Source organism: Danio rerio, chromosome 18 (genome assembly GCF_049306965.1).
Source record: "Danio rerio strain Tuebingen ecotype United States chromosome 18, GRCz12tu, whole genome shotgun sequence".
NCBI lineage: Eukaryota > Metazoa > Chordata > Actinopteri > Cypriniformes > Danionidae > Danio > Danio rerio.
Genome location: NC_133193.1, coordinates 8,237,103 through 8,264,654, shown reverse-complemented (window position 1 = coordinate 8,264,654; position 27,552 = coordinate 8,237,103). Strand labels below are relative to the sequence as shown.

Genomic DNA, 27,552 nt, shown 5'->3' with positions numbered 1-27,552 from the left:
GTCCATCCATCTAACCATCCATCTGTCTATCTATCTAACCTTTTACCTATTCGTCTATCCATCCATCAATCTGTCCATCCGTCTGTCTGTACAGCATATTTTTTTTTATGTACCTATTATATCATCAGTAATTATTTGTCATTATATCTATCTCTCCACATCTTCATAAAACAGGCCTCAACGTGCAGGTTGATATGCAAGTAGTTATAAATATATAAAGTAGTTATGAAAATAGTTTTTCTAGATGTTTCTAATTGATTTGAAATGCTCCATTTTTACTGTTTAGTAGTTAAATAGTACAAAAAAAATACTGAGTACTACTAATTTCTGCTGTTTTTACAACATAGTATACACATCTACCCCAAAAAGTAACTCACAATGCATTTGTATGTATTTAACATCTAATATACATATTTTTCTTAAATATTTTCTTATTAGTAAGATAATAAAATGCATTTCAATTGATTTTAGATTAAAATATCAATTTAACATCAAATTAAAATGGCAGAAACCTCAGAACAACTTCTGTATCAGCGCGAAAATCTATTCTGGTAACATTAGCCAGCCACATAACCAAAGAAAGTGTTACCATGGGGACGTAACAGACGCATGCGCACTAGGTCCATATTTGGTGCGCATCCTTGGTAACAGTCACCTGTTTTAGGCTCATTTGGTCAACTTTTGTAAACTAAAATAGTATTTAACAGACTTCACCGTGTTTCTGGCTTTACAACGACCGAGAAATGGCTCACGTTCGGACCTACAACCCGCGCGTTCGTGTGGGAAACTGGAAAGAAGACGTGACTTTAGAAGAGGTTTGTTGTTTGAACACTTCTCATAAGGTTTACTGCGCGTGCGTAACGTTAGATAGTTTTTTGAACAAACAACACATGAGAAATAATGATCGGATTTCTGACTGCAGGAAACCTTAAAGGAGTTTATTCTGCAAAAAGACAGAGGCGAACTCACTGTACAGAAGGAAGGAGCGTTGAAACAAAGCATTCTGAAACCGGTAACGTTAGGACTTTTTTTAATGTTGTTGTTGTCTGATATAAGTGCTTTTGAGCAGTGTTTAAAGATGACCAGGTATGTCTGATAAAATGCTGATAATAATAAAAAAAATAATAATAAAATATAAGTTCAATCTAAATTCCTAATTTAAAATGTGTTACTGTAATCCGTATTGAAAAATGTTTTATGTGAACTTAAGTTCACCCATAAATTAAAATTCTACCATAATTTACTCACTCTTTACTTGCTTGAAACCTGGCTTGCTTTTGTTGAACACATAATAAGATATTTTGAAGAAAGCCAGTAACCGTTGAAAGGAGTTAAATTGTTAACAAAGGTTTGGCAGCAGGACCATGTCTCACTTTGCCTCCTTAACCAATCACCTGCTCCAGGGATGTCAAACTCAATTCCTGGAGGGCCGCTGTTCTGCCCAGTTTAGTTCCAACCCTGCTCCAACACACTTACCTGTAGGTTTCCAACAAGCCTGAAGAACTCATTAGTTTGATCAGGTGTGTTTAATTAGGGTTGGAACTAAACTGTGCAGGGCTGCAGCCTTCCAGGAATTGAGTTTGACATCCCTGACCTACTCCCTAAAACTTATTTAAGGCAGATTAGCCCTCTAGCACTGTTCTCATTCTCTCGAACCCAGCCTCCTTTCCATGCTTTCCATTAACTTTCCACTAACAATCCTTATAGCCCTCTCTTCCCTCCTAGGGTGAATCGGGGGGTTTAATGACACTACCCAAAATACTACAAAGACGATACCCCCGTCTGAGTCTCTGGGCATCATCGTAGGATGCCCGAGTCTCTGGGAATCATTGTAGGACGCTCTGAGTCTCTGGGCATCATCGTAGAACGCCCGATTAACCTACTGTACCTATCTGTTCACTGTTTATCCTCTTACTTATGTTCCCCTTCATCCCACTGTTCCCTTATCCTTTTCATCCCCACAATAAAGTCTAGATCAAGGTTTGGTGTGGTCCATAGTGGTGAACTTCCATAGTATTTGTTTATCCTGCTATGAAAGTCAATAGTTAGAGGTTTTCAGCTTTCTTTAAAATATCGTTAGTGTTTAACAGAAGAAAATAAATCATAAAGGAAAATAGGGAGCATATTTTCCTCACTTTAATGTATTTTTTCTCTGCTGAATGTGGCAGTAATATGCAATGTTTTTGTTAGGTGAGTTTATCCGTATCTCAGGATGGTTTTTTACACTTTGGGGACACAGTAATGCTGGTGAACTGTGGAGATGGAGGTCACATGCAGCGGAGCCCCTGTGTCCTCAGCATCATTGCGGACAGCAGTAATGTCACATCGCATTCACAGACAAACACAGGCCCTCACCTTCTCGGGCCCCTACAAGTGGGAGGAGCCCATAGCATGGACCCTTGTGTTAGAAACACTTTCATCATTATAAGGTATTGCACTTGCACATTAGAGTTGCACATTATTGAAAACAATTGCAATATATATAATAGAGTTGAACCCCGAGCACAGGGTTCTCTCCCGGGACAGCATGCCAAACCTGCTATTAGTATCAAGTAATATCTAAGTGCGAACTCTTGAACTGAAATGGTTTGGTTACAGAAGCATAGGTAAATTAGAGAGAATAAAGATTACACAAGATAGAGCTAGTACTCGAACATCTAAGCAAACTTTTTTAATAATAAAACAAATGCAATATTAAATAAAACATGTTAGTATTAAAGGGCAGAAGGTAGTTTAAGTGTTGATAGAAAAAAAATGGATCTTTAGTCACCTCTTCAGAATGGCTAAAAATAAAAACATCAAGAGACAGATAATAAGTATGAACTGTGACAAGTCCTTGTTAGTGTAACGCATTACATTAAACAAAATAAACATATTTATTAGGGATGCTTCGATCAGGATATTTGCAGCCGATACCGAATATCAATTCCTTGTCATTCCTTGGCCGATACCGAGTACCAATTCTGATGCTTCAAGCTTTATGTAACTTTGCCATTGTATAAAGCATGTTATCCCTGGAAGTATGATATTTTGATCTGTATGAAGATACTTTGAAGTATGATCTGGCTTGCATGGTTCAGGATCTGTAGAGCTACACATCTATGGATTTGCTCTTCAGTGCTTGGACTCTCAGTAATGACTTTAAACCACACTGAACTGAGCTAAACTGAACTGAACTTAGGGTGCTTTCACACCTACACTTTTGTTTCGGAACCTAAATAAACGGAATAAACCCCGACACTCTGACCAATGTGAGGAGAGGTAACTCACACGTGACTTGTTTTAGCTCTTTTGGTCCGATTAGAAACTTTACAGTGTGAAAGCGAACCGCTCCAAGAGCAAAGAGCAACAATGTAACATTTGTAATCTCTGTTTCGGAACAACTGAATCGATTCAAAGGTGTGAAAGCACCCTTAAACACTAAAAACTGAACTACACTGTTCCAGTTACTATGACCATTTATGTGAAGCTGCTTTGACACAATCTACATTGTAAAAGCGCTATACAATTAAAGCTGAATTAAATTGAATACTTTAGAGATCTCTCTTTATCTAAGATAATAAACTAAGGATGCTGCATATAATCCTATACGTTATTATTACTGCATATAATCTTAAACATGTTTCTTATAACCATTTAGAGTGCTCACTGCACTGTTATGTACTGAATACTAAATTGCTATTTTATCGAGTCTCATCAATAAACTGTATAAATCGAGGTCGCATCACATCTTTATATATTTTAGCTGCTGTCACTTGTGCGCAGAGATCACTTACGCCCCCATGCATCATTTATTTTCTTGCATGTTGTAGCTGCTATCTGTATAACCCAGGTGCGCACGTGCATCTTCCTCTGCTTGTAAACAAACACTTGCGATCGGCCAGATTGGCGAGTACCAGTTGAGTCATTAAATGTGATTATTGGCCGATACTGAATTCTGGCCGATCGATCAGAGCATAGCTAAAATGTATGTATATCTATGTATACATGTGATAAATGTCAGCAATGACTTTCGGAAATTGATTAAATACAACAAGATGGTGCTAGCTCACTCGCCATTAAAATGTTACTGTCATTTTTTTTAAAGTGTAATATTGACTTTATAAAAATAAAAGCACAAAATTTAGTTGTTGTTTTTTTTACTGTAAGTTTCAACACAATAACTCTTACATGGCAGACACATCTACATATCTGGAGCAGTTTCATGTGGCATCTGCATTTACTTGTCTATGGATGCTGATGCTGATATCTATATTTTTCATTTCTGTGTTTCAGTGTTGATGGGAGCTCAGATGGAGAAGTGGTCAGATATGATCAAAGTTTTGCCCTGAAAACCACTGGAGGCTTTGCTGGAGAGGTAAACAACAAAATACTTTTGCATGTTTTACACTATGCATGTTTAAGTACAGTTCATCCTTTTTAAATTTATAAAAAGTAAAAAACGTAAAAGTATATTTCACCTAAAATGAAAATTATCCGTTTCTCTCCCTTTACTTAATTATAGATAGATATATCATTTATGGAAACTTGAAATGTTAAGCTTTCAAATTATGTATAGTTTGTCTTGATTGCTTTGTTTTATTTCTGTTGAACACAAAAGAAGATATTTTGAAGAATGTTGGTAGTTGGCACCCATTGACTTCCAAAGTAATTTTTTTCTTACTTTAAATGAATTGAATTGGTGTCACATGGTTTGTTTTGATTATGGTAGGGGGTGTTAAATCCGACACACACTTCAGATAATTAGCCAGTCATAGTACATTGGGTCACCTGGCCAATCAGATTGTGCATTTTCAGAATAAGGGGCTTGTAGAAACTGAAACTCAAGTTATTTGAGACAAACTTTAAATAAAGTTGCTGAAATATAATGTGTTTCTGTATTTAAACAATTTTTAAAAATATTAATGATTTATGCACTTCAAAATGTAGTCATCAGTTTTCAGTTTCTTCTGTTGAACACAAAAGAAGATATTTTGAAGAATGTTGGTAGTTGGCACCCATTGACATCCATTGTAATTTTTTTCCTACTTTAAATGATTTTCAATTCCACACAGCTGTTTCTTGCCAGTGATCACAAGTCATTTCAGAAGTGTGCTAAGAAGTCTCGACTGCAGGAGCTGAGTTTAGTAGAGGAGTTTGATTTCCTGTGCTGGTGGAAGGTGCTCTATTTCGACCCACAAGATAGGCTTGAGAATGAGGGATACCCGGTTCAGGTATATCTTTATGTTTTTCAAATGTACTTTATTGCTATTGGCAGTTTAATAATGTAGAGTGAATGCTTTGTTTTGGCAGGTGAACAACAAGGTTTTGATTTCCCACTGTAAGACCAATCAATGTCTGGCTGCACTGAGCAATCACATCCTATGGTAATATGGTGTATTTCATTTTGTACCTATACGTTTTAATGCATGCGAGCAGGGAGCAGATAAATATTATAAATACTCCAAGTACTTCATGTGCTAAATACATTCAAAATACAAGTACTTCATATAGAATAATGAAAGTAAAATTCATATGTTTAATATAGACATACAATATTTTTATTTAGTATTGAATGAATAATAAAAAAATATATACAAATTATTTTACTATGAATTTAATGCATCCTTTTTGCAAGGATTTATTTACAATAAATAAATGAATGTTAATACACTGGCCAGATTTTTAGGTACACCTTAAAAGTACCGGGTTGGACCCCCTTTTGTCTTCAGTTCTGCTTTAATCCTTCGTGGCATAGATTCAACAAGGTACTGGAAATATTCCACTACCTTGTTGAATCTAATATCATCCGAAAACCTTTCGAATGTTGCAGCAGAAATCGAGACCCATTAGAGCAGACAACGCTTTTCTAATCTTGTATTGTACAATTTTGGTGAGCCTGTGCGAATTTTTAGCCTCAGTTTCCTCTTCTTAGCTGACAGGAGTGGCACCCAGTGTGGTCTTTTGCTACTGTAGCCCATCCGCCAAGGTTGGACGTGTTGTGTGTTCAGAGATGCTCTTCTGCAGACCTCGGTTGTAAAGAGTGGCTATTTGAGTTACTGTTACCTTTCTTTCAGCTGGAACCAGTCTGGCCATTCTCCTCTGACCTCTGACATCAACAATGCATTTGCACTCACTGGATATTTTCTCTTTTTCAGACCATTCTCTGTAAACCCTAGTCATAGTTGTGCGTGAAAATCCCAGTAGATCAGCAGTTTCTGAAATACTCAGACCAACCCGTCTGGCACCAACAACCATTCCACATTCAAAGTCACTTAAATCACCTTTCTTTTCCATTCTGATGTTCGGTTTAAACTGCAGCAGATCATCTTGAACATGTCTACATGCATAAATGCATTAAGTTGCTGCTATATGATTGGCTGATTAGATTTGTGTTAATGAGCAGTTGGATAGGTGTACCTAATAAAGTGGCCTTTTGGTGTAAATATATGTATAATTTTTGTATATTTTAAAACATTTTTTCCTTTTAGAAAAACTAATGTATTACTGTTGCAAAAGATTTGTATAATACAGATAAACAGTTTTATTTAAATTTTATTCATCAATGAATGTTAAAAAAAACTACAATTTATTGTAGTCATTGGTTGATAATTTTTTTAGTGGTCACTTAATATTTTCCATATTTTTATTATACTAAACAAAGAGAGAGATATTAAAATAAGGGAAAAACAGTAGCATAAGCTTAAGAACTGTTTGATGGTCATTTTGTGTTTATTTATTTGATTGGTTTGTGTGTTTAGGTCTCAGTTCGGTAAAGAGTATGAACTCACCGCTCACACTTTCCTGGACTCTCATAAGGCAGAGCAGGACAATAATCATTGGCTGTTCTCCACCGCTCATCCAGCCAATCAGAGTCAAAGCCTCCTTCAACTACAGCAAGAGGAGCACAAAGAAAACCAGGAGGACACACAAGTAAAGGATTGCAGTTAAAAAGAACAATGATTATACCAATCAATTCAAGGTTTTATTATATTTTACAAAGGTAACAATTCCACAAATCCAGCTAACTTTATCCACTGCTGCCCTCTGCTGTTTAAAAATGCTCAACATTGCAGCAATTTAATAAAAACAACAATTTAATATAGCTTATACGCAAATTCATTGTCACTAATTACAATCTTCATTTTATATAGTACATATTAACAATTTACATTTTTGCCCAGTTTAGATGTTTCTGCTGATTATTCTGATGTTTTTTCTTATTTTGATGATTTTTCTGATGGTTTCTCTGATGATTTTTCTGACGGTTTCTCTGATGTTTTTTCTGACGGTTTCTCATCTTTTTCCCTTTTTTCATGTCCAATCTGCCATTGTTTCCATTGGCTCTGTCTGACACCTACACGAAGAACAAAAGAGTCATGTGTATGCTCTAGTAAACACACACTCTCAAATCCATCTCTCGTATATTCACAACCTTTTCAAAGTTTAGGGTCAGTACTGCAGTGAACAGCTCAGTGAATAACACTGTCCCATTACAGGATTTACCATTTTAATTTAGGGAATTTAGGATTTTAATTTAGAATAAAATGTAAAGATCTTAAAAATATCTTGATTATCTTAAAATGATTGTTTTAGCATTTCTTAATATTTACAACATCACTTTTTACTATGTTTTGTATCAAGCAAAAATTAAGATTTAAAAGACGATTTTATATATATATAAATAGATATATATATAAACAATCTGACACCCCCAAACTTTTAAATTGTAGTGCATATCAAGCAGAAACCGCATTTCATAATAATTCCTGATACTCAAGGCCAGTGAATCACAGCCAAGCCGAAGCATGACTGAAACTCATATTGCATAAACTGAACAAAACAAGAGCCAGAAAAGTAGAGCAAAGGTTTTTAATAGGACAAAGGCTTGATTCATCATACATAACCAATAACATCATCACCATCATTTAAGCATAACACATATGCAAAGAATAAATAAGGAGAGTTGATGTGAAAGTATTAGCCCTCTTGTGAAATTTGTATTGTTTTTCAAATATTTCCCAGGTGATGTTTAACAGTATTTCCTATAATGTTTGAATAATTGTTTTAATTTAGCTGTAAAAAATTTCTTCGAAAACTGAAATAAAGTTCATTTTATGAACTCTAAAGATGCACTTGCTGTTTTCAGTTCAGTTCTAAGATTAGTTCTGTCTGAGGTATTGGGCATGGCTAACATACTTAAAGGTGCTGTGTGTACGTTTTTGACTCTTCTAAAGCATAAAAATACCATAATATGTTTGCAGATATTTAAGAAACATGCTAAGTGAACAATCTTGTTTATCTGAAAAGCAATGCTGAAGTCAGATATTCGGCTTTGAAAATGTGCGTTACGTGCCGGAACAACTGTTTTTGTTTTGTTCATTTAACCTGCCCAATGCCAGTTTAGCTAATGATATTTCAGCACGCCGGGTTGCCTTGTTAAAAAACAGCGTATTTCATTCAGTCAGGAAGGCTCTCGAAGCATGCGTTCATGACTCCAATGCAATCTCTGTTGGACAGTAGCAGACTCCGTAATGAGATACGGATTCAGAGTTCCACAGCAATTTGGCTGTTTGCACCAGACGAAACACGACAGAAATTTAAATACAGCCATTCAGAAGCACAGAATAGTGCACTAACTGCACCCCAATGAAATGGTAAGGTTTATAATCTAATTAATACATTTAAAACATAATTAAATGTAGATGCTGAATCACTGATATGTGTCACAGTTCTAAAGTTCAATTTCAAATGGCTTATTTTATTTTCCAGATCTGAGCTGAACTATCTGCTGCTGCTTTCATTATATGGCAATAAATGTCATGCAAAATGGCATTCAAACTCACATTATTAGCATTTAAAAACTACTTTTAACATTTAAAAAAATTCCTTCGATCGCCTGCCGTTGCTTTCAGTTAGAACATGACTAAATCAGCCTTTAGGCTCGATTAGTTAGTCACACTACTGTTGATTTCATCAGTCTGGCAACCTGTGCTGGCGTGTGTTTTAAACCAGGCATGCAATACCTAGTTCAACCACTGGGTGTCAAACTTAAATTCTGCACCTTTAAGCACACTCCAACCAACAGTCAGTTTTGATAACAAACAGAAATGATGAGGAGGAGATGTATGCTAGGTTGTAATAACTCTCCCTAAACCCTTTTCCCGATCTTTCTGAATGAATTGCCTGAATCCAATCAGCTCGCAGTAGAAAAAACAAGCTACGCCACTGTTTTCTCATTTGATATTCCGTTTCTCTACAGGAGCTGCATCACAATACGAAAAGAAAAATGTCGTAGCTTCTGGTTCATGCAGACATTAAGAAATATATTTTTATCCAAATTACTAACCTGTCTAATTAGCATAATTACCAAGTTAAACCTTTAAACTGCACTTGTAAAATAAGTTGAAAAAATAGACATTTGTTATTAAATATTATCTTTTAAAATATGTTGAAAAAGAAAATTCTCTGTTAAACATCACTTGGGAAATATTTAAAAAGAATTACAATTCCACAGAAGGGCTATAAAATTTTGACTTCAACTGTAAATAAAGACAGGGAGGTATAAATAAACAATCAAATAAATAAACAATCAAATAAATAAATAAATAAGTCAATAAATAAATAAATAATGTGTAAACACTAGTTTACATTTGTCCAGGGGGTCCATTCACTCCACTGGGAGACGAGCAGTGGGTCTCTGCAGCGGGCACGCAGCTTTCTGATCAAGCCCTTAACTGTGACCTTTGAGTCTTTCTCCCATTCTTTAGTTTTCAGCTGTGGAGAATTAAAAGCGAGTAAATTCAGTTCTTACTAAGGATAATTCACTATTAAAGAAAAAACAAAGTCCTCAAGTTTCAAATATTTGAGAATTAAAATTTTATAGAGCTTCTAATAATTGTCTTTAACATATGATAACATTTAAACACATTTAACACATATTTTAGAGCGTCTTAAGAAACTGGATTTTGTGTATATAAAGAGTTCAGATGCAAAAACCTCTAAACGCCGTCTGAAATGCATTTTTGTCTGCCTCCTATGTTTAGGTTCAGTTATTTCACTTGAAAAAGCAATAAAAAGAACCTATTTGTCACTATAAAATTAAAATTACTCAGCCTACAGCATACTGTACTTTGGAAGAAAACATCACATAGCTTTTAGAGGTTTTTGCATCTAAACTCTTCATATATGTAATTTAATGCACATGATTAGTCTTTTTCCTTACTAAACAAATCCTCAAAGAAATGCAGAAGGACTATCAATGTTAGTCAGGATGTGTGTTTGTGTGCTGGAGATTATGTTGTACCATGCCATCATCTCGATTCTCATACTGAATCTGGTGCGTCAGAGGAAAGAAACTCTGCGGCTGTGGCCAAGAGGATGGAGGCTTCACCTCCACCTCGGTTATCTGCTCATCACTGCCCTCATCCTTTACTCTGCAGATGGAAATGTTTGGATTGGCTGGCTTAACTAGGAAAAAACGACAAATAACATTCAGTCAGTGATGACGTGAGGCAGACCAGTGTTTACTTTTTAGCCAACTAGGGTGTATGATTATTTCAAGGGGACCTATTATGCAAAATGCACTTTTATAAGGGGTTTAAATATAGTTGTGTGGCAACAGTCTGTGAATATAACCAGCATCTAATGGTAAAAATTGATTAATTCTATTTTTTATAATCATACTTGAATAAAACAGTCTGCAAAAACACTTTGATTGACATACTTCCTTTATACGTGTCATCACAGAGGGAAAGCCCCGCCCATTAGTGATGATCTCTGCCTCATTAGCATAAACAGACCCGATTGAGAAGTTAGTAGTTACATTAGAGTTTTCGCACAATTCCTGCTAACAAAAATGTCAGTGACTAGGAGGCAAAATGAATGTTGAGTTTTGGGATGCACAAATTAATACTGTAGTATCCATAGACTACCTTGTTATGAGACACTTTTTTTGACATTTTCAGTATTTTAATGAGATAATTCCTGTTTTGAATCTGCCACTATGCTGAAGCATAGGCATTTGCAGCTCCGCCCCTTTTGAAAAGAGCACAATCTAATTTGAATTTAAAGCTACAGTCACAAAAACGGCACAATTACAATCAAAGCCTAACAAGGGCAGTTTCAGAGAGTTAATTGTTGGATGTTGAATATTTTTAGCTGAAACTTCTCATACACACTCTAGGGACATAAGAAACTTATTTTACATCTTGTAAAAAAGGCATCATTTTAATTATAGTATAATATAATTATAGACCATTTCAATGTGGTCATGTCATTGTCCCAACTATTGATTAACTGTAATAGGCAATTCAACCACAACGTTTGAACAGCTATCATAACATTACTTATCAGTATGTGGCTTTTTTTGGATTCTCGGAAGCTATAGAGATTAAAAATGTAAAACAGGAAATATGTTGGGACCCTTGTTTTTGTTTACATCCCTCAAAATGGTCTATAGCAGGGGTCACCAATCTCGGTCCTGGAGGGCCAGTGTCCCTGCAGGGTTTAGCTCCAACTTGCTTCAAAACACCTTCAAGTGTACCTAGTAAGACCTTGATTAGCTTGATAAGGTGTGTTTGATTAGGGTTGGAGCTAAAATCTGCAGGACACCGGCCCTCCAGGAACAAGTTTGGTGACCACTGGTCTATAGCATGGTGGCGCAGTGGGAAGCACAATCGCCTCACAGCAAGAAGGTCACTGGTTCGAGCCCTGGCTGGATCAGTTGGCATTTGTATTTGGAGTTTGCATGTTCTCCCCATGTTTGCATGGGTTTTCTCCGGGTGCTCCGGTTTGCCCCATAAGTCCAAAAACATGTGGTATAGGTGAATTGGGTTAGCTAATTTGGCCGTGTATGGATGTTTCCCAGAGATGGGTTGCAGTTGGAAAGGCATCCACTGCGTAAAACATATGCTGGATAAGTTAGCAGTTCATTCCGCTGTGGCGACCCCAGATTAATAAAGGGACTAAGTCGAAAAGAAGATGAATGAATAAATAAATGAATAATATAATTATAGTATATTAGTAAGTAAATTAGTATTTATTTATTTTTTAAAAATGAAATGTATACTAACTTCATTGGAAAATAAAAAAAAAACTCCATATAAGTATATAAATATATAGAATTTTTACTTTTTCCTCAAAGACAATTGTTTGTGTTAAATTATTAGTTATTATGGGTTAATATTACTTAAAATTAAACAAATCGGTAAAAAGTAAACCAAATTAAAAATAAGTATAAACTATATAGACATTTTAAAATGAAACCTTTATTAAACTTTTTAACAAAAATAACAATGGAAAATATTTTAAAAATTATAATAATTTAAACTATTAATAAACTAAAATTGTCTATTAAAATAAAAAATGTTTACAATGCTCAGCATATATAAATACACTCTTCACAAATCTATCTTTTTAATTCATAATTTTAATAGGAAGCCATACAATATTATATTTGTGCATTTACATTATTTATTTTATTATTTATTTGTTTATTTGGCAGGGACAGTGTATTTTAATTAGTATTTCTGCCAATGCACCAGAATTAGCCCGAAGGCTATTTTTCATCTGTTGTCCCTGAACAACCTAAAAAAAACAATACAAGAATTATACAATCAATCAAACATAGTTAAAAAGTACTTAAGTACTTAGATTAGTCAGGACTGAAGCCAAATCTGGAGCTCATCTAACAAAATAACTTACAAAAACGTTCCAAAAACTAGTACAGCAAAATTTATATGATATAGAAAAATATTAAATACAAACAAACAAAAAAAAAAAGAAAAATTTAGTTGACATTTTGTGGGCTGTAATTTATTTTTGCAATATTTTGCTTAAATTTAATTGTATTATTTTTTAGTTTCTAAATATGTTTGGTGACTAAAATATAATTTTAGTAAATATATCTGTTTAATAAATCTGCTTTGTTTAAATGCACCAATATACATTGCATTCACTGAGAAATGGATACAAATATTCATTTTTAAAATGGGCTGTACTCAATTATGCTGAGCACTCTAAAGTAAAACAAAATAATCTGTTGTTGTCATTTTACTTCAACTTTGATTACTTCAACTCTGTCCAAACACTTGCTCAATATTCATCTGTGAAATGAGCCTGATTTCTTTAAACCTCCAACTGAGTTAATCAGTATTCAACCATCAACACACGATCTGAACTCACCGATGTCTCTCAGGAAGAAGCTGTAGTCAGTTTTCATATAGCAGCACGCAGAAAGAGCTTCTCCTGTTATTTGCAGTCGCTCAGACTCCTCAGAATAGGAATCGGTTGAATGTGGGAGATAAAATACCCCGTCCACAGACTCTGACACCCATTTTCCATTATCCCTAAATAAATGTATGAAACAATCTCGATTGAGTCACCCATATCATCATTTTCTGGTTTGTGTGGGTGTGCTTGTGCGTTCGATACCTTGAATTGCGTAGTCTGAACGCAGTAAATGCATCCGATCTCCAGGAACATTTGATTCGTTCAGTGCAGGAGAAACTTTCGGCTGTGCATTTGAGGTTGAAAGCTGAAAAGGAAGAAAGAAACGTCTGTGTCCAAAACTGAAAGTATAACTGCTTCCTGCTTTATGGCTCAGCCATTCAATGACTCAACAAAAAACGTATTATTATTAATCATAATGCTGCTTTTTTCAGAATAAATATATGGTTTATAGGGACCTATTCAAAAATCACTTTTATAAAGTGTTTAAACACAGGCAACAGAGTGTGAATATAGCCAGCCTTTCATGGTTAAAATTAATTAATTTTATTTTATATAATCACACTTGATAAAAACAATCTGCAGAGACTCTTTAATTGAGATTCTCACTTTGTACATGTCATCAGAGGGAAAAAAAGCCCCGCCCACTCGTGACTATCTCTCCCTGATTAGCATAAACAGCCCTGAGTGAGAAGCAGCCATCTTCTATCAGCGGTTTCACACAATACCTGCTGAAGATAATGTCAGCAGCTAAAAGACATTAAGTGGAGTTTTAGGATGCAAATGAACACTAGTTTCCATAGACTGCCTTCTTCTGAGGGTGCTTTCACACCTAGACGTTTGTTTTGGAACCTCTCTCGTTTGCCCAGTTAGCACTGTTCGTTTGGCATATGTAAAACCCGCAATCCGATTCGCACCAAATTAATCGGCCTGAATGAGGTGGTCTGGATTCGATTGAAACGAACTCTGGAGCGGATCTATTGTATTGAGAAAGCAATATGATCCACCAAACTAACAAACCAGGCTATATCACAGTGTATTATGGATATGTAATAGCCATTTATACAACTATTAAGAGAGAATTATGAATATGGCGGATGTCATTCCTACCGGTAGATGTGCGTTTTATGTCGAATACGAAAGTGAAAGCATGATGAAATATTAACGAGAGCTGTTTATCTGTTAGGAAAATTGACTGAAATTACGATCTGAACTTTTTCCATATTTTATCTTATAATATTTTGTATTAGGCCTAATGCTTTGTTCATTTGTGCACTGACACCTCGAAAGAAAGATCAACATTGATCTGCTTCATGATCTGACTGCAGTCTCGGTTCATCTACTATTTCTCTCTATAATTTAGGCCTATAATACATAATTCTGGCTTACGTTTTTTAATAGATTGATTGATTCAATAGATTAATTTTTACAACCCTGAAATGAGTATGAGAAAGCCTTACCTCTCTATTGACAATGTCTGTGGGTGTTAAAATTAAAGCGCACCTTTTTGCTTATAATGTCGTATTGCTCATCATCATAAATTAAAATAGCCGGATGTCAGCGCCAGTGGTGTAGTGGTTAGTGTGTCGACACATGCACTCCGTTGCTCACGGCGACCCAAGTTTGATTCCCGCCTCGTGGTCCTATATGTCGATCCTTCCCCTCTCTCTGCTCCCCATGCTTTCCTGTCAATACTTTCTACTGTTCTGTACAATAAAGGTGAAAACCCAGAGAAAAAAAAAAATATATATATATATATCTCTCTCTCTCCGTGGGCCTCTGGAATTGTCCATCAGCTGTTAACAAGGCTGATTTTATTACCTCCATAGCTACATATTCTGACTATAATCTCATGGCTCTAACTGAGACCTGGTTGAGGCCGGATGACACTGCTACACATGCTACTCTTTCTGCTAATTTCTTTTTCCCACACTCCTCGTCAGACAGGGAGAGGGGGTGGGACTGGACTACTAATTTCCAAAGAATGGAAATTTACTCTGATACCGTCCCTGCCAACAATCAGCTCCTTTGAATTCCATGCAGTCACCATTATCCACCCCTTCTACATAAATGTGGTTGTCATCTACCGCCCACCAGGTAAATTAGGTCACTTCCTAGATGAACTGGATGTTCTTCTCTCATCTTTTTCTAATTTTGCCACTCCCTTATTGGTGCTAGGTGACTTCAACATTTACGTTGACAAACCGCAAGCTGCAGACTTTCAGACTTTGCTTGCCTCTTTTGACCTAAAAAGAGCACCTACTTCTGCTACCCACAAATCAGGTAATCAGCTAGACCTTATTTACACACGACACTGCTTCACTGATCAAACAATAGTAACTCCACTACAAATATCTGATCATTTCCTTCTGTCTCTCAACATCCACATTACTCCTGAGCCGCCACACACTCCTACACTGGTTACCTTTCGCAGAAACCTACGATCTCTCTCACCCAATAGACTATCCACCATTGTTTCAGACTCTCTTCCTCCATCTCGCAAACTCACTGCACTTGATTCGAACAGTGCCACTAATACACTCTGCTCCACACTAGCATCATGTCTAGACCGATTATGTCCTCTTGCATCCAGGCCAGCCCGTGCCAGTCCTCCTGCACCCTGGCTCTCGGATGCTCTCCGTGAGCATCGCTCAAAACTTCGGGCTGCGGAGAGAATTTGGCGGAAAACTAAAAATCCTGCACATCTCTTAACATACCAAACTCTTCTGTCCTCTTTCTCAGCTGAGGTTACTTCTGCAAAGCAGACGTATTACCGTCTGAAAATCAACAATGCCACTAATCCTCGCCTACTTTTTAAAACATTTTCCTCCCTCCTCTATCCTCCTCCTCCACCCGCATCCTCCACACTTACTACTGATGACTTTGCTACATTCTTCTGCACCAAAACTGCAAAAATCAGTGCTCAATTTGCTGCACCTACAACAAACACGCAAGATACAACACCAACACCACACACACTCACCTCTTTTTCTCAGCTCTCTGAGTCTGAGGTGTCCAAACTTGTGCTATCTAGCCATGCAACCACCTGTCCACTCGATCCCATTCCCTCTCATCTCTTGCAAGCCATCTCTCCTGCAGTCATACCAACACTGACTCACATAATTAACACATCTCTTGACTCTGGTTTATTCCCCACTACATTTAAGCAGGCTAGGGTAACCCCACTGCTAAAGAAACCCAACCTGGACCATACGCTACTTGAAAACTACAGACCAGTATCCCTGCTTCCATTCATGGCCAAGATTCTGGAGAAAGTAGTGTTCAATCAAGTCCTGGACTTTCTTACTCAAACCAATCTCATGGACAACAAGCAATCTGGCTTTAAGAAAGGCCACTCAACTGAGACTGCCCTGCTCTCGGTCGTGGAGGATCTCAGACTGGCTAAAGCAGACTCTAAATCATCAGTCCTCATTTTGCTGGACTTGTCAGCTGCTTTTGACACTGTCAACCACCAGATCCTGCTATCTACGCTTGAGTCACTGGGCGTTGCGGGCACTGTTATACAATGGTTCAGATCTTACCTCTCTGACAGGTCATTCAGGGTGTCTTGGAGGGGAGAGGTGTCCAACCATACAGCATCTAAACACTGGGGTACCTCAAGGCTCTGTTCTTGGGCCACTTCTCTTCTCCATCTACACATCATCTCTAGGACCAGTCATCCAGAGACATGGATTCTCCTACCACTGCTATGCTGATGATACCCAGCTATACCTCTCTTTTCATCCTGATGATCCCTCGGTTCCAGCTCGTATCTCAGCCTGCCTGTTGGATATTTCACACTGGATGAAAGATCATCATCTTCAGCTGAACCTCGCAAAAACGGAAATGCTTGTAGTTTCTGCCAACCCGACTCTACACCATAACTTTTCAATCCAGATGGATGGGGCAACCATTACTGCATCCAAAATGGTGAAAAGCCTTGGAGTAACGATTGATGACCAACTAAACTTCTCTGACCACATTTCTAGAACTGCTCGATCGTGCAGATTTGCACTCTATAACATCAGAAAGATCCGACCCTTCTTATCTGAACATGCAGCTCAACTCCTTGTTCAAGCTCTTGTTCTCTCCAAACTGGATTACTGCAACTCTCTACTAGCTGGGCTTCCAGCTAACTCTATCAAGCCTCTTCAACTGCTCCAGAATGCAGCAGCACGAGTTGTCTTCAATGAACCTAAACGAGCACATGTCACTCCGCTGCTAGTCCGTTTGCACTGGCTGCCAGTTGCTGCTCGCATCAAATTCAAAACTCTGATGTTTGCCTACAAAGTGACTTCTGGCCTAGCACCTTCTTATCTGCACTCACTTCTGCAGATCTATGTGCCCTCCAGAAACTTGCGTTCTGTGAATGAACGTCGCCTCGTGGTTCCATCCCAAAGAGGAAAAAAATCACTTTCGCGAACGCTCACGCTCAATCTGCCCAGTTGGTGGAATGAACTCCCTAACTGCATCAGAACAGCAGAGTCACTCGCTATTTTCAAGAAACGACTAAAAACTCAACTATTTAGTCTCCACTTCACTTCCTAATCTGCAATTGCCTATTTGAATATCACACTAACTGTACAAAAAAAAAAAAAAAAAAAAAAAAAAAATTACTAACACTTCCCTTCTTAGACTTTACAGACCTGAAACTTGCCTTTAGTACTTATTCATTGTTGCTCTTAGTGGTGTAAATTGCTTCCTTGTCCTCATTTGTAAGTCGCTTTGGATAAAAGCGTCTGCTAAATGACTAAATGTAAATGTAAATATATATATATATATATATATATATATATATATATATATATATATATATATATATATATATATATATATATATATATATATATGTAAAATAACCACATATGACAGCTGAGCGGACTCTGAGGGACTCTGAAAAATAAACCGTGAAATTCTGACCAATGTGAGGAGAGTTTACTCGCACGTGACCTGTTTTAACTATTTTGGTTTGTTTAGAAACTTTGCCGTGTGAAAGCGAACCGCAATAAGAACAAACATTGTAACGATTTTAAACTGTTTCTGAACAAAACAATTGATGTAAAGGTGTGAAAGCACCCTGAAATTTAAGATTTTCAGCTTTCTACTGAGATAATGTTAGTCCTTTTTTAAATCTGCCACTATGCTGACGCACATGGTTTGTGGCCCCGCCCCTTTTATAAAGATCACACAATCTCATTCGAATTTAAAGCAACAGTCATCAAAACAGCACAATTAGGATCAAAGCCTAAAAGGGGCAGTTATGAAAAAAAAAAGTGTTATGAAAAGTAATTTGTGTGGTATTTTGAGCTGAAACTTCACATACCGTACACACTCTAGTGACATCAGAGACTTATTTTACATCTTGTAAAAAATTGCATAATATTGTAGATCCCCTTTAATTCAGATTTTAGGATTTAAGATCTAGTGGTGTGCGAAAAGTTCTGCTACAGAACTCTGATATTATATGTATGTCCACAAAATCTGCCGGGTGGAGATTACACTAATAAACTGAATTTATTTGCATAATTTATTGTATCATTTGTTTAGGCAAAAACTGACATTGACATCAGAATCAAACGAAATGGAAAGTTTGATCGGTGGTGAATGATTATGATTGGTTGAATTCAGGGACTGTGTGGACAGCTAGGGAGAAATGCGGAACTAGAATGAATAATCGAGGAATCATTTCAGGCATGCTTAGTTCTAAATAAATATCTAATCAAACTTTACATTTAAAAAAATCATGATTTGATTTACTGCTTTAATCAAGCCTGCTGGAGGTACTATTGTAGTTTTTATTTGGATATTTAATTATATTTTATTAGTCTTTTTAAAAAGTCTAGATATTTTTATTTGATCTTTTTATTAGTTTTTATTAAAAAAAAAAGACTCTGTATATGTACCTCTGTGGACATTATTTTAATGTGTAATGTTTTACTGCAATGTTGTTTGGTTAACTAACTCTATAGTTAATGAATATCAGGATGCAAGCTGGTTCAACATTCCTGTCAAACTTTCTTATTCCTAACCATGAGATGAGATTAAAAATGAGATGTCCGGGGTTTTGGGCTGTTTTATAAAGTGTTTAATCAGTGTAACATAAAGAAAATTTCTAGCATGCACTTTTAAGTGTTACATGAGAGTATGATTCATTTAGGTCACATTTTATAGTTTCATTAGTTCAAATACTAACATTCACTAAGTATGAACAATACTTGTACAGCATTTATTAATCATAGTTCAACATTTACTATTGCATTATTAAAATCCAAATTCATGTTTGTTAAGCTTGGTCATAATGCACTGTGAGTTAACATGAACAGTCAACAATTAACTAATGCTAACAAACATGAAGAAAAACTGTAATAAATGTATTACATGAACTGTTTGTTCATGTTAGTACATGCATTAACTAATACAACTTTTTATGTATAAATTTCAATTACAATATGTTAATGGACTATTTACTCAAACTCTGATTTTTCTCTTGCACTAATAAACTATACATTTCCACTTAGCAGCTTTATACATACACCAAACTGCAGTTTTATTCATCTCTGACATTTTGAAGGTTGTTTACAGAGGGAATTGTTTATTCTTAATAACAAGAGATTCCCAAAATCTTCTCTGTAAAAACCTTTAACTCTAATATGTAAAAAAAATCAAGAAGGAATTTTAAACCTGACCTCATCCAATGTTTAAATGTTTCTGTATGCAAATTAGTGCATGTTTAATGAAATATTATCCCATTAGGATATTTAATTCTTGACATTTTATGACATATACAATTTTTAATATAATCAGAAGTATGGTGATAACTTTTAGTTAATGTTTTACCCTGTTTTACACTGTGCCGTGTTCAGGGTTCGCAGGTCATACAATTTCTGCAATACCATGGGATTTTAAATCAAAGGGTCTATTATTCCAGACATTGAGAGTAAGAGAATTTAAAAGATTTGTTGTCCAAGTCATGAAATATCCGGTTTTATTTGTCATTTTAAATGTTTCTAAACTTTTTTTTTCTATATCATGTTTTTACTGACATTTGATTCCTTTCCCACTTAATTAAATGCAGTCACCAGGCTCTACCTGTTAGTAACAAACGTCTGTGGCTGTTTTTTTGCCTGCTCAGTGCTCAACTAGTCTTTCCTGCATTTTGCAGGGGAAATTTTCATAATTAAAAGGAAAAATGAATGACATGAATTACTTTTTTTTCTTATTATTTAATTCTCATAATTATTAGAATTTAAAGGCATTAATAAATTGTCAATTTCATGACGAATATAACAAACGTACCCTTATTCAAATTAGTTTTGGCTGAATGTGCTTTCGATAATGTGAAACAATGCATTTAAAGTGGATCGCATACACATGGTTGTAACATAGGCTCATTATGAAAACATAACCCTATATACATTTCTGGAGATCGTGAATTGTGTAGACAGAGCTATATATGGCTGCATTTTGTCTTTAAAATGAACGCTATGGGGTGCATGGTTTCCACTACATTCATTCTTCCATGGCGGGGCGCCATGCCAAAATTCATCTCGCCACGGCTACATTACAGCTTCTCATTCAAAATATTTTATTTTTTAATAGCGGGTAATAATCGCACCGAAACGTATTAAAGGGTAAGTGAATTATAATAGCGCAAACTTTTCTGTGTCCATAGTAGTGTTGTGCATCATTTGTTTACTTTTTAAAATGACGTGCTGACTGACTGGATGACTGACTGACTGACTTGCTGACAGGTGCGTGATGCGTGAGGCCAGCAAACACGCTGTATAGCCGTTTCACTTTACTTCAGGATGCATTAATGCAACTCTGTAGGTCTATTAGAGACATTCATAAATATTCCTAGCAAATCAAATAAATGCTGGAGACATACTCGTTACATAAACGCACTAAATCGTACTCAGCAGCGTTTGTTTGAGAGCGCACAAGAAGATCTGCGCGCTCTTGAATCGGCTTCTATTTGAGGGGGCGTGCAAGAAGGTTGCAAGAAGTTTTGTGCACGAGCAGAGGAAATCAGCAAGCACAGAGATTCGCATGCTTGTAGGCTATTACATAAATGCGATCCCGACTTCTAAAACTGCACTCACGACATTTGTCATTGAAAAAACGCCACAGGTAGTTGGTAGATCTGTGTAAAAAAAAGGCCTGCCGCCACAGCTGGAAAAAATCCTAGAGGAAACACTGGGGTGGTATGACGCCATTCCTTTTCTTGTTTATGTTGGTTAGTTGGTCAGTCAGCTGCCTCTGGTGGATTTATGTGAGAACAGCATGCATGAATAGCACCCGTGAGACGCCAGAAAGCGTCCACTGCAGCCTCTGGTGAATTCGCAAAAACTGCAAAAAAAACGAAGCTCCTGGGACGTATTTTGCACTCTCCAGAAATTTATAAAGGGGTACGTAATCCGGATGAGCCTGGGTTGCATACCTAAGAAGAAGCGCAGTGATGTACCATGTGTATCGCTCAACAGAGTGATTATAAATAATTTGATATGAAACAATGCATGCAATGCAATGTCCTATATCTATAGAAATTTTAAAACAAAATCAAGCTAATGTCAGCATCACAGAATGGCTTTTTTTTGAGGGACTGTTTAACATAACAGCTGCCTGTTTTTCTATTCTGTTTTCTATTTCCCCATTTATTTATGCTTTTGAATTGCAGTTATTGCATTATGATACCTCTGTCTTTCTTATAACAACTTTTAACATTAAAAAGTATTGAAAAATTATATATATAATATTTATGAACATGTTTAATAAATTAAAGTGATATACTGTTTGGCTTGGTGTTGTATATTACGCTACAAAAATCTTGTAATAAACTGCCAGCACATTTTCGGTTATTTTAAAATAATTTTCGGTTATTTTGTTTCTCTATACATTATTTCTTATACATTATATTATTATCAAACTACTAAAATGCCAATAAAAGTCACTTTGTTAAACAGTAGAGTTAAATTTTCAACATCCAAATTCAACAGAGCAGATATCAACATCCCATAATGCAATTTACAACTGTAAATAAATAGAAAATCACTGTTAATGAACAGATGTTTTTACAGTGTAGGTCATGGAAATTCAGATTGACATGACATTCGGCGTAGAGTGTGAACCCTGAGTGTTCTAACCTGTAGTTTCTTTGGTCTTATCCAGCAGGAGATAGGTGTAGTCCTCCAGACCCTGTTGGCTCCAGCAGGTGTAGTTGCCGATCTGGTCCTCGTCCAGGTCCATCAGGGTCAGAGTTCGACCGCTGATTTTTTCAAACTCTGATCCTGAGATTTTCGATATACTGTGTGCGTCCTGATGCTTCCACGTGATTTCATGTTCACTTGTGTGACAGGTCAAGATCACGTCTGTGCCTCTCTCGCCAACTTTAACTGCACAAAGAGAAACAATGGCCACATGAAAGTTTCTCTAGATATCACTGGATGTCAAAACATGTCAAAAATGCTAATGGATTTGATGTCAATTGACTCTTGACATCATCTAACATTGGTGTCAAAAAACATCAAAAATTGACTCCAATTGAAAGTATATTCACGTTTTTTTATTGTCGTCAATGTTAGATGTCAATTTGATGTCCTTTTGATATTTGCATGCATTTTAGGGATGCAAAATCCAGTGTTCATTTGTAATTAAAGCTTTCAGGATAATAAAACCTTTCTAATGTTATTGTTATACTTTTAATGTCATTATTTTGGTGGTCAAAACAGCATCAGTGTGTGGATGTCAAATGGACGTCAAGATTTTGACATCAAATCAGATAGCATTTTTGACGTCAATGTCAATTTAATGTTGTTTTGACATCAAGGCGGCTTGGTTTTAGTTGGTTAAAATAAGTCAAATGTATTATTTCTTTAATAACGTGGGATAAAATGTCTTTCAATTAAATATTAACATTTTAATAAAAGCTCAATTGATCAGAAATTAAAATATTCAGGCTCATTCTGAAAACGTAGCCCTATGTACAGTTCTGGAGAGCACCAAATACGTCCCAGGAGCTACGTTTATTTGCAATTTTTGTTTTCGTAAATCCACCAGAGGCCGCTGTGTACACTTTTTGAGATCGCAAAGCGCTCTAGCGAGTGTGTGCTCTTCTCGTGTCCACCAGAGGCAGCTGTCGACTGACTGACTGACTGACCGACCGACTGACCAATCCAACCCCCCATCCACCCACTTTCCCAAAACCCACAGTGTTTTGTAAAGCAATCCAGAAAATAAAAAGCCCTCGTCTGATTTTTACTAAGATTTCATATTTATCACATTCTCACCTTGTTAATTGCTCTTTTATTTTATATTTTGGCTTCTGTTTTTGTTTTACCCACTTTCTGGAACCGTTCTTCACCCGACTCAAACCCAATTGTCGCAGTCAACTCCTCTCTGTGTCTCAAATCTTCCGACGTATGCAACGAGCCACTTGACAAACTGGTACCAGTGGAAAAGCCGTCCACATGGAGCTAATCGGTCAGCTGGTAGTGTTCATTTTAAAGATGAAATGCAGCCATACGTACCTTTGGCTACATAATTTGCAAGCTCCAGAAACATATATAGGGGTACGTTTTCAGAATGAGCCTATGTTGCAACTATTGATATTGATATTGTGGCTCTAAATGATAGCAATTTTATTTTATATTTAGTTGAAATGTTATCAGTAGTTCACAGAGCAAAATAAAAATCTCATTTAAAAAATTACTCAAACACATTACAATTGCATAATGTTTATATTAATGTTTAGACAACACAATAACAACATTTTAACTACTGCAAGGGTTCAGAAATCAAGATCACAACAAATGAAAACATTATTATTATTATTATTATTATTATTATTATTATTATTATTGTTATATTTGAAAATTGAACCGCCAACTATTCTAACATATGCTTTAGGCAGCGGATGCGCAACCCAGTACTGGAAAACACCCAAACACACTCATTCACAGACACTACGGTCAATTTAGCTTACCCAGTTTACCTATACTGCATGTCTTTGGAAGAAACTGGAGCACCCACATAGGTGAGCATACAAACTCCACACAGACATGCCAAATGACCCAGCCGGGATTCAAACTAGTGACCTTGCTGTAAGGCGACAGTGCTAACCCCTGAGCCACCGTGCCGCCCACCTATACCTAATAATTGCAGAGAAACTGAGCATTTTCTAATAGTATTTTTTTGTATAGCTGCCATGTTCTGTTTCCTAAATCTGATTGGCTGAGAACTGTTTTCTGGAACCAGTTTACTATCAACAGGACCAAACGTATTAATCACTTTACAAATAAATGACCCGAATCTGTGGCAGAATGAAGTATTTCCGCAGTTAAACGTGTTTTAAGACTCTGTGGTTGCTGTTTATTTACACACTTCTGCCATCGAGCTGTGCAAAAGTGCTTCCATTTATAAACGGAGTATCGCACTCGTAACTCGCGTGTGATATTGTGTTTATAAATAGAAGTACTTTTGTAATACCAGTCAACATTTTTTCTGTGTAGAGAAACAGAAGTAGGGAGATCCCCATTATTAAAAACTGTGTGTGTGCGTATAATGTTGTGGTCAGTGCCCTTACATTTCCCTGGGAAAAAGTTAAGCGCAGACAGTCTCACTATGGACAAACAGAGGAGAAGGATGACTCTTGTCAGCTGACACATCTGGAGAAGGAAATACATTAAATTAAATTCACAGCTGTTTAATTTATACTTACTTTAGATACAGAACATGTATAAGCAAACTAATATCTTAATTAATTAGTGTAGTCATATTAAAGGGATTTTTCATTTTTGCTTAACACAAATGGATATATATTTAATAAAATTAATATAAGCAAACAGTTGGTCAATAGTGACTTGCATAGTAGGCTATATAAAAGAAATACTGTGGAAGTCAATATGGACCAGAAACCGCTTAGTTCCTGATATTCTTCAAACTATTATATTTTGTGTTTAGGAGAAAAAGAAATTGATACAGGTTGGGAAATCTTGAGGTTGAGTAGCCTAAATAATTGAGAACTGATGATCTCTTTAATTTAACAGGAAATCTATGTTTAAAATAATTAATATTAATAATTAATTACAACAATAATTGTCATAGTAAAATTACAGTTATTAGCTGTATCTATAAATGTTATTGATAAACGGTAAAAAAAAGTACAGCTGAATTATTTATGTATATATAATCATGAAATGTAATAATTAGTAAACCTAATTAGCTGTATAAAATGCTGACAAAAGGACGGACGGACGGACGGACGGACGGACGGACGGACAGACAGACAGACAGACAGACAGACAGACAGACAGACAGACAGACAGACAGACAGACAGATAGATAGATAGATAGATAGATAGATAGATAGATAGATAGATAGATAGATAGATAGATAGATAGATAGATATAGACATGGATGAACAAACAACTGAGCAGATGGACGGACAGACAGACAGACAGACAGACAGACAGACAGACAGACAGACAGACAGACAGACAGACAGACAGACAGACAGACAGATAGATAGATAGATAGATAGATAGATAGATAGATAGATAGATAGATAGATAGATAGATAGACAGATAGATAGATAGATAGATAGAGAGATAGATAGATCAACTTATTTTGCGTTTATATTTGGATATCGATTAAAATTATTGTTTTTAAAGTAAATAACATGATATAGCTATTTAATTTATATGAATTATTAAAAAACATTTCATAAGATTAACAAAATATGAAGATAGTAAACATTTTAATAAAATATATAGGCTACTTAATAAAGTACAAAAAAAAACTCCCAAATAATATGAACAGCGAAAGATTGAGTGAAATACAGTGCGGGACAGATTTATTTCACCAAAAATAAATAGCCCTATATAGGTTTATCTCAATATTTATTGTTAAATATATATTTTATTATTATTATTACCCTTTTTTATCTTGTATTTTTGTATTAATATTATTAATAAGCTAAAATAATAGTCTTTATTTTATTTATGACCGTTAATATCATTATTATTATTATTATTATTTATTGTATTTTTATTTAATTATAATAAATAAATACTTCTAAATATGTATTTTAAATGCCTATTAGCAGTGCTTAAATGAACTTTCTATTATAGTTTCGTAGTTTCTCCAAGAGTTCTGCATGTCTTACCTTCGCTGTATCTGCTCTGTGATGCACGTCAAACCCAACGCTGAGGCAAGAACAAGTCCAGTTAAAGTCAGTCCTCTCTGTCCGCGGTGCAGTGAACTCTCGTGGGGTCTGTGTGAGCTTTTATTCCACACATTCCCACTCGATAACACCCACGTAACCCGTGGGCAAAATGCTGTTGTTTCTTGGAAAGAGTTTCCCTCGAGCTCATGAACAAGTGTTAGATTCACCGCTGTTCTTCTCTTCCTCTCTCTGTCATCATCAGATCTCCCGCGCAACTTGCATTTCTGTGCTTGACTTAACTTATTACAATGGGTAGTGATTATTTATTTTATTTAGTAGCTCACATTATAAGTATTATATTAGCTATTAGTAGCCTAGTTTTCCCTTTAGAGTTTTAGAGTATTTAGAATTTGAAATTTTAACATCAAAAGACGACAGAGTATAAAAGTGCCATAATGCAATTGAACTTGAATAAACAGAAAACTCTTGTGTATCACAAAATACTGTGTTAATTAAATATGTATATTTTTTAAATGATAATTATTAAAATCTATAATAAATGTAATTAAATTGAAATTCCTTTTAAGCCAATGGTTGGTTTGTCCAGTTAAAGTCCTTAAAATGACTTTTTATATTGTGTATCAGTAGCTCGAATAACACAATAATGATACTTTCTAAGTAACAAATAAAGTAACGCATCACTTGTTATTACTTATTTGAGTTACTTTTTATTTTGTTTTATTCTCCAGCACAACTTACTCTTCTGTGCTCGGCTCTCGAATCAACTTATTACAGTGGGTAGAGATCATTTATAGTAGCTTACATTATACTGTAGGTTTGGACACATATTTTTTCCCTAAACTAAACATAATCCGTAAATAAATTAGCTGTTTTCCGTATTTTGTGATGCATGTTTTAAGTTTTTTTTTTTAAATTTGTTTATTTCTGATGTTGAATTAAAATAGGGGAGCAAAAGTTTTGAAAAGTTTGAAGAAGTGAGTTTTATTAATACTTTTAAATCGTTTAAAGTAATATAATGTCTGGGTTAGTGTTCTATATTACGCTGCAAAACCTTTCAATAAACTGTCAGTACATTGCACATTTTTCTATATATTATTTCTTTTACATTATATTATTATAAGCTACTAAAATGTCAATAAAAGTCACTTTGTTAAACTG

The 27,552-nt window shown here is 35.6% G+C and overlaps 3 protein-coding genes across 4 annotated transcripts in view; 2 read left to right on the top strand and 1 right to left on the bottom strand.

Moving 5' to 3' along the window:
* LOC101882393 (uncharacterized) overlaps positions 1-27,552 on the top strand; it is a 771,022-nt gene that overhangs the window by 540,852 nt on the left and 202,618 nt on the right. The gene's annotated exons all lie outside the window — the stretch shown is intronic.
* On the top strand, positions 601-7,084 carry cfap161 (cilia and flagella associated protein 161). Its single transcript, NM_001017774.1, is given in 7 exon segments — positions 601-815; positions 923-1,012; positions 2,191-2,429; positions 4,276-4,357; positions 5,055-5,213; positions 5,293-5,366; positions 6,741-7,084. Coding segments are annotated over 7 exon segments (906 nt in total). The 5' UTR covers positions 601-743; the 3' UTR covers positions 6,931-7,084.
* il12b2 (interleukin 12B 2) lies at positions 6,941-27,156 on the bottom strand. Of its 2 annotated transcripts, XM_068214872.2 has the most exons (8): positions 26,374-27,156; positions 24,791-24,872; positions 22,353-22,601; positions 13,414-13,516; positions 13,165-13,328; positions 10,286-10,449; positions 9,631-9,756; positions 6,941-7,336 (listed from the first exon to the last, which is right to left on the bottom strand). In XM_068214872.2, the coding sequence occupies exons 2-8, from the start codon at positions 24,870-24,872 to the stop codon at positions 7,148-7,150; spliced, it is 1,077 nt and encodes a 358-aa protein (XP_068070973.1). In that variant the 5' UTR covers positions 26,374-27,156; the 3' UTR covers positions 6,941-7,147. The 2 variants fall into 2 exon arrangements, with proteins under 2 accessions (XP_068070973.1, XP_001341726.5); XM_001341690.7 differs by lacking the exon at positions 6,941-7,336 and having other exon boundaries at positions 9,543-9,756; positions 26,374-26,646.

Bases quoted from the DNA above. Each gene is read 5' to 3' on its own strand.
- il12b2 (XM_068214872.2), bottom strand. From the start codon at position 24,872: ATGTGTCAGCTGACAAGAGTCATCCTTCTCCTCTGTTTGTCCATAGTG. The intron at 13,517-22,352 runs GTTAGAACACTC...CTTCCTTTTCAG, and splicing joins TAAGACCAAAGAAACTACAG to CTTTCAACCTCAAATGCACA. The intron at 10,450-13,164 runs GTGAGTTCAGAT...GTTTTTTCCTAG, and splicing joins CTTCTTCCTGAGAGACATCG to TTAAGCCAGCCAATCCAAAC.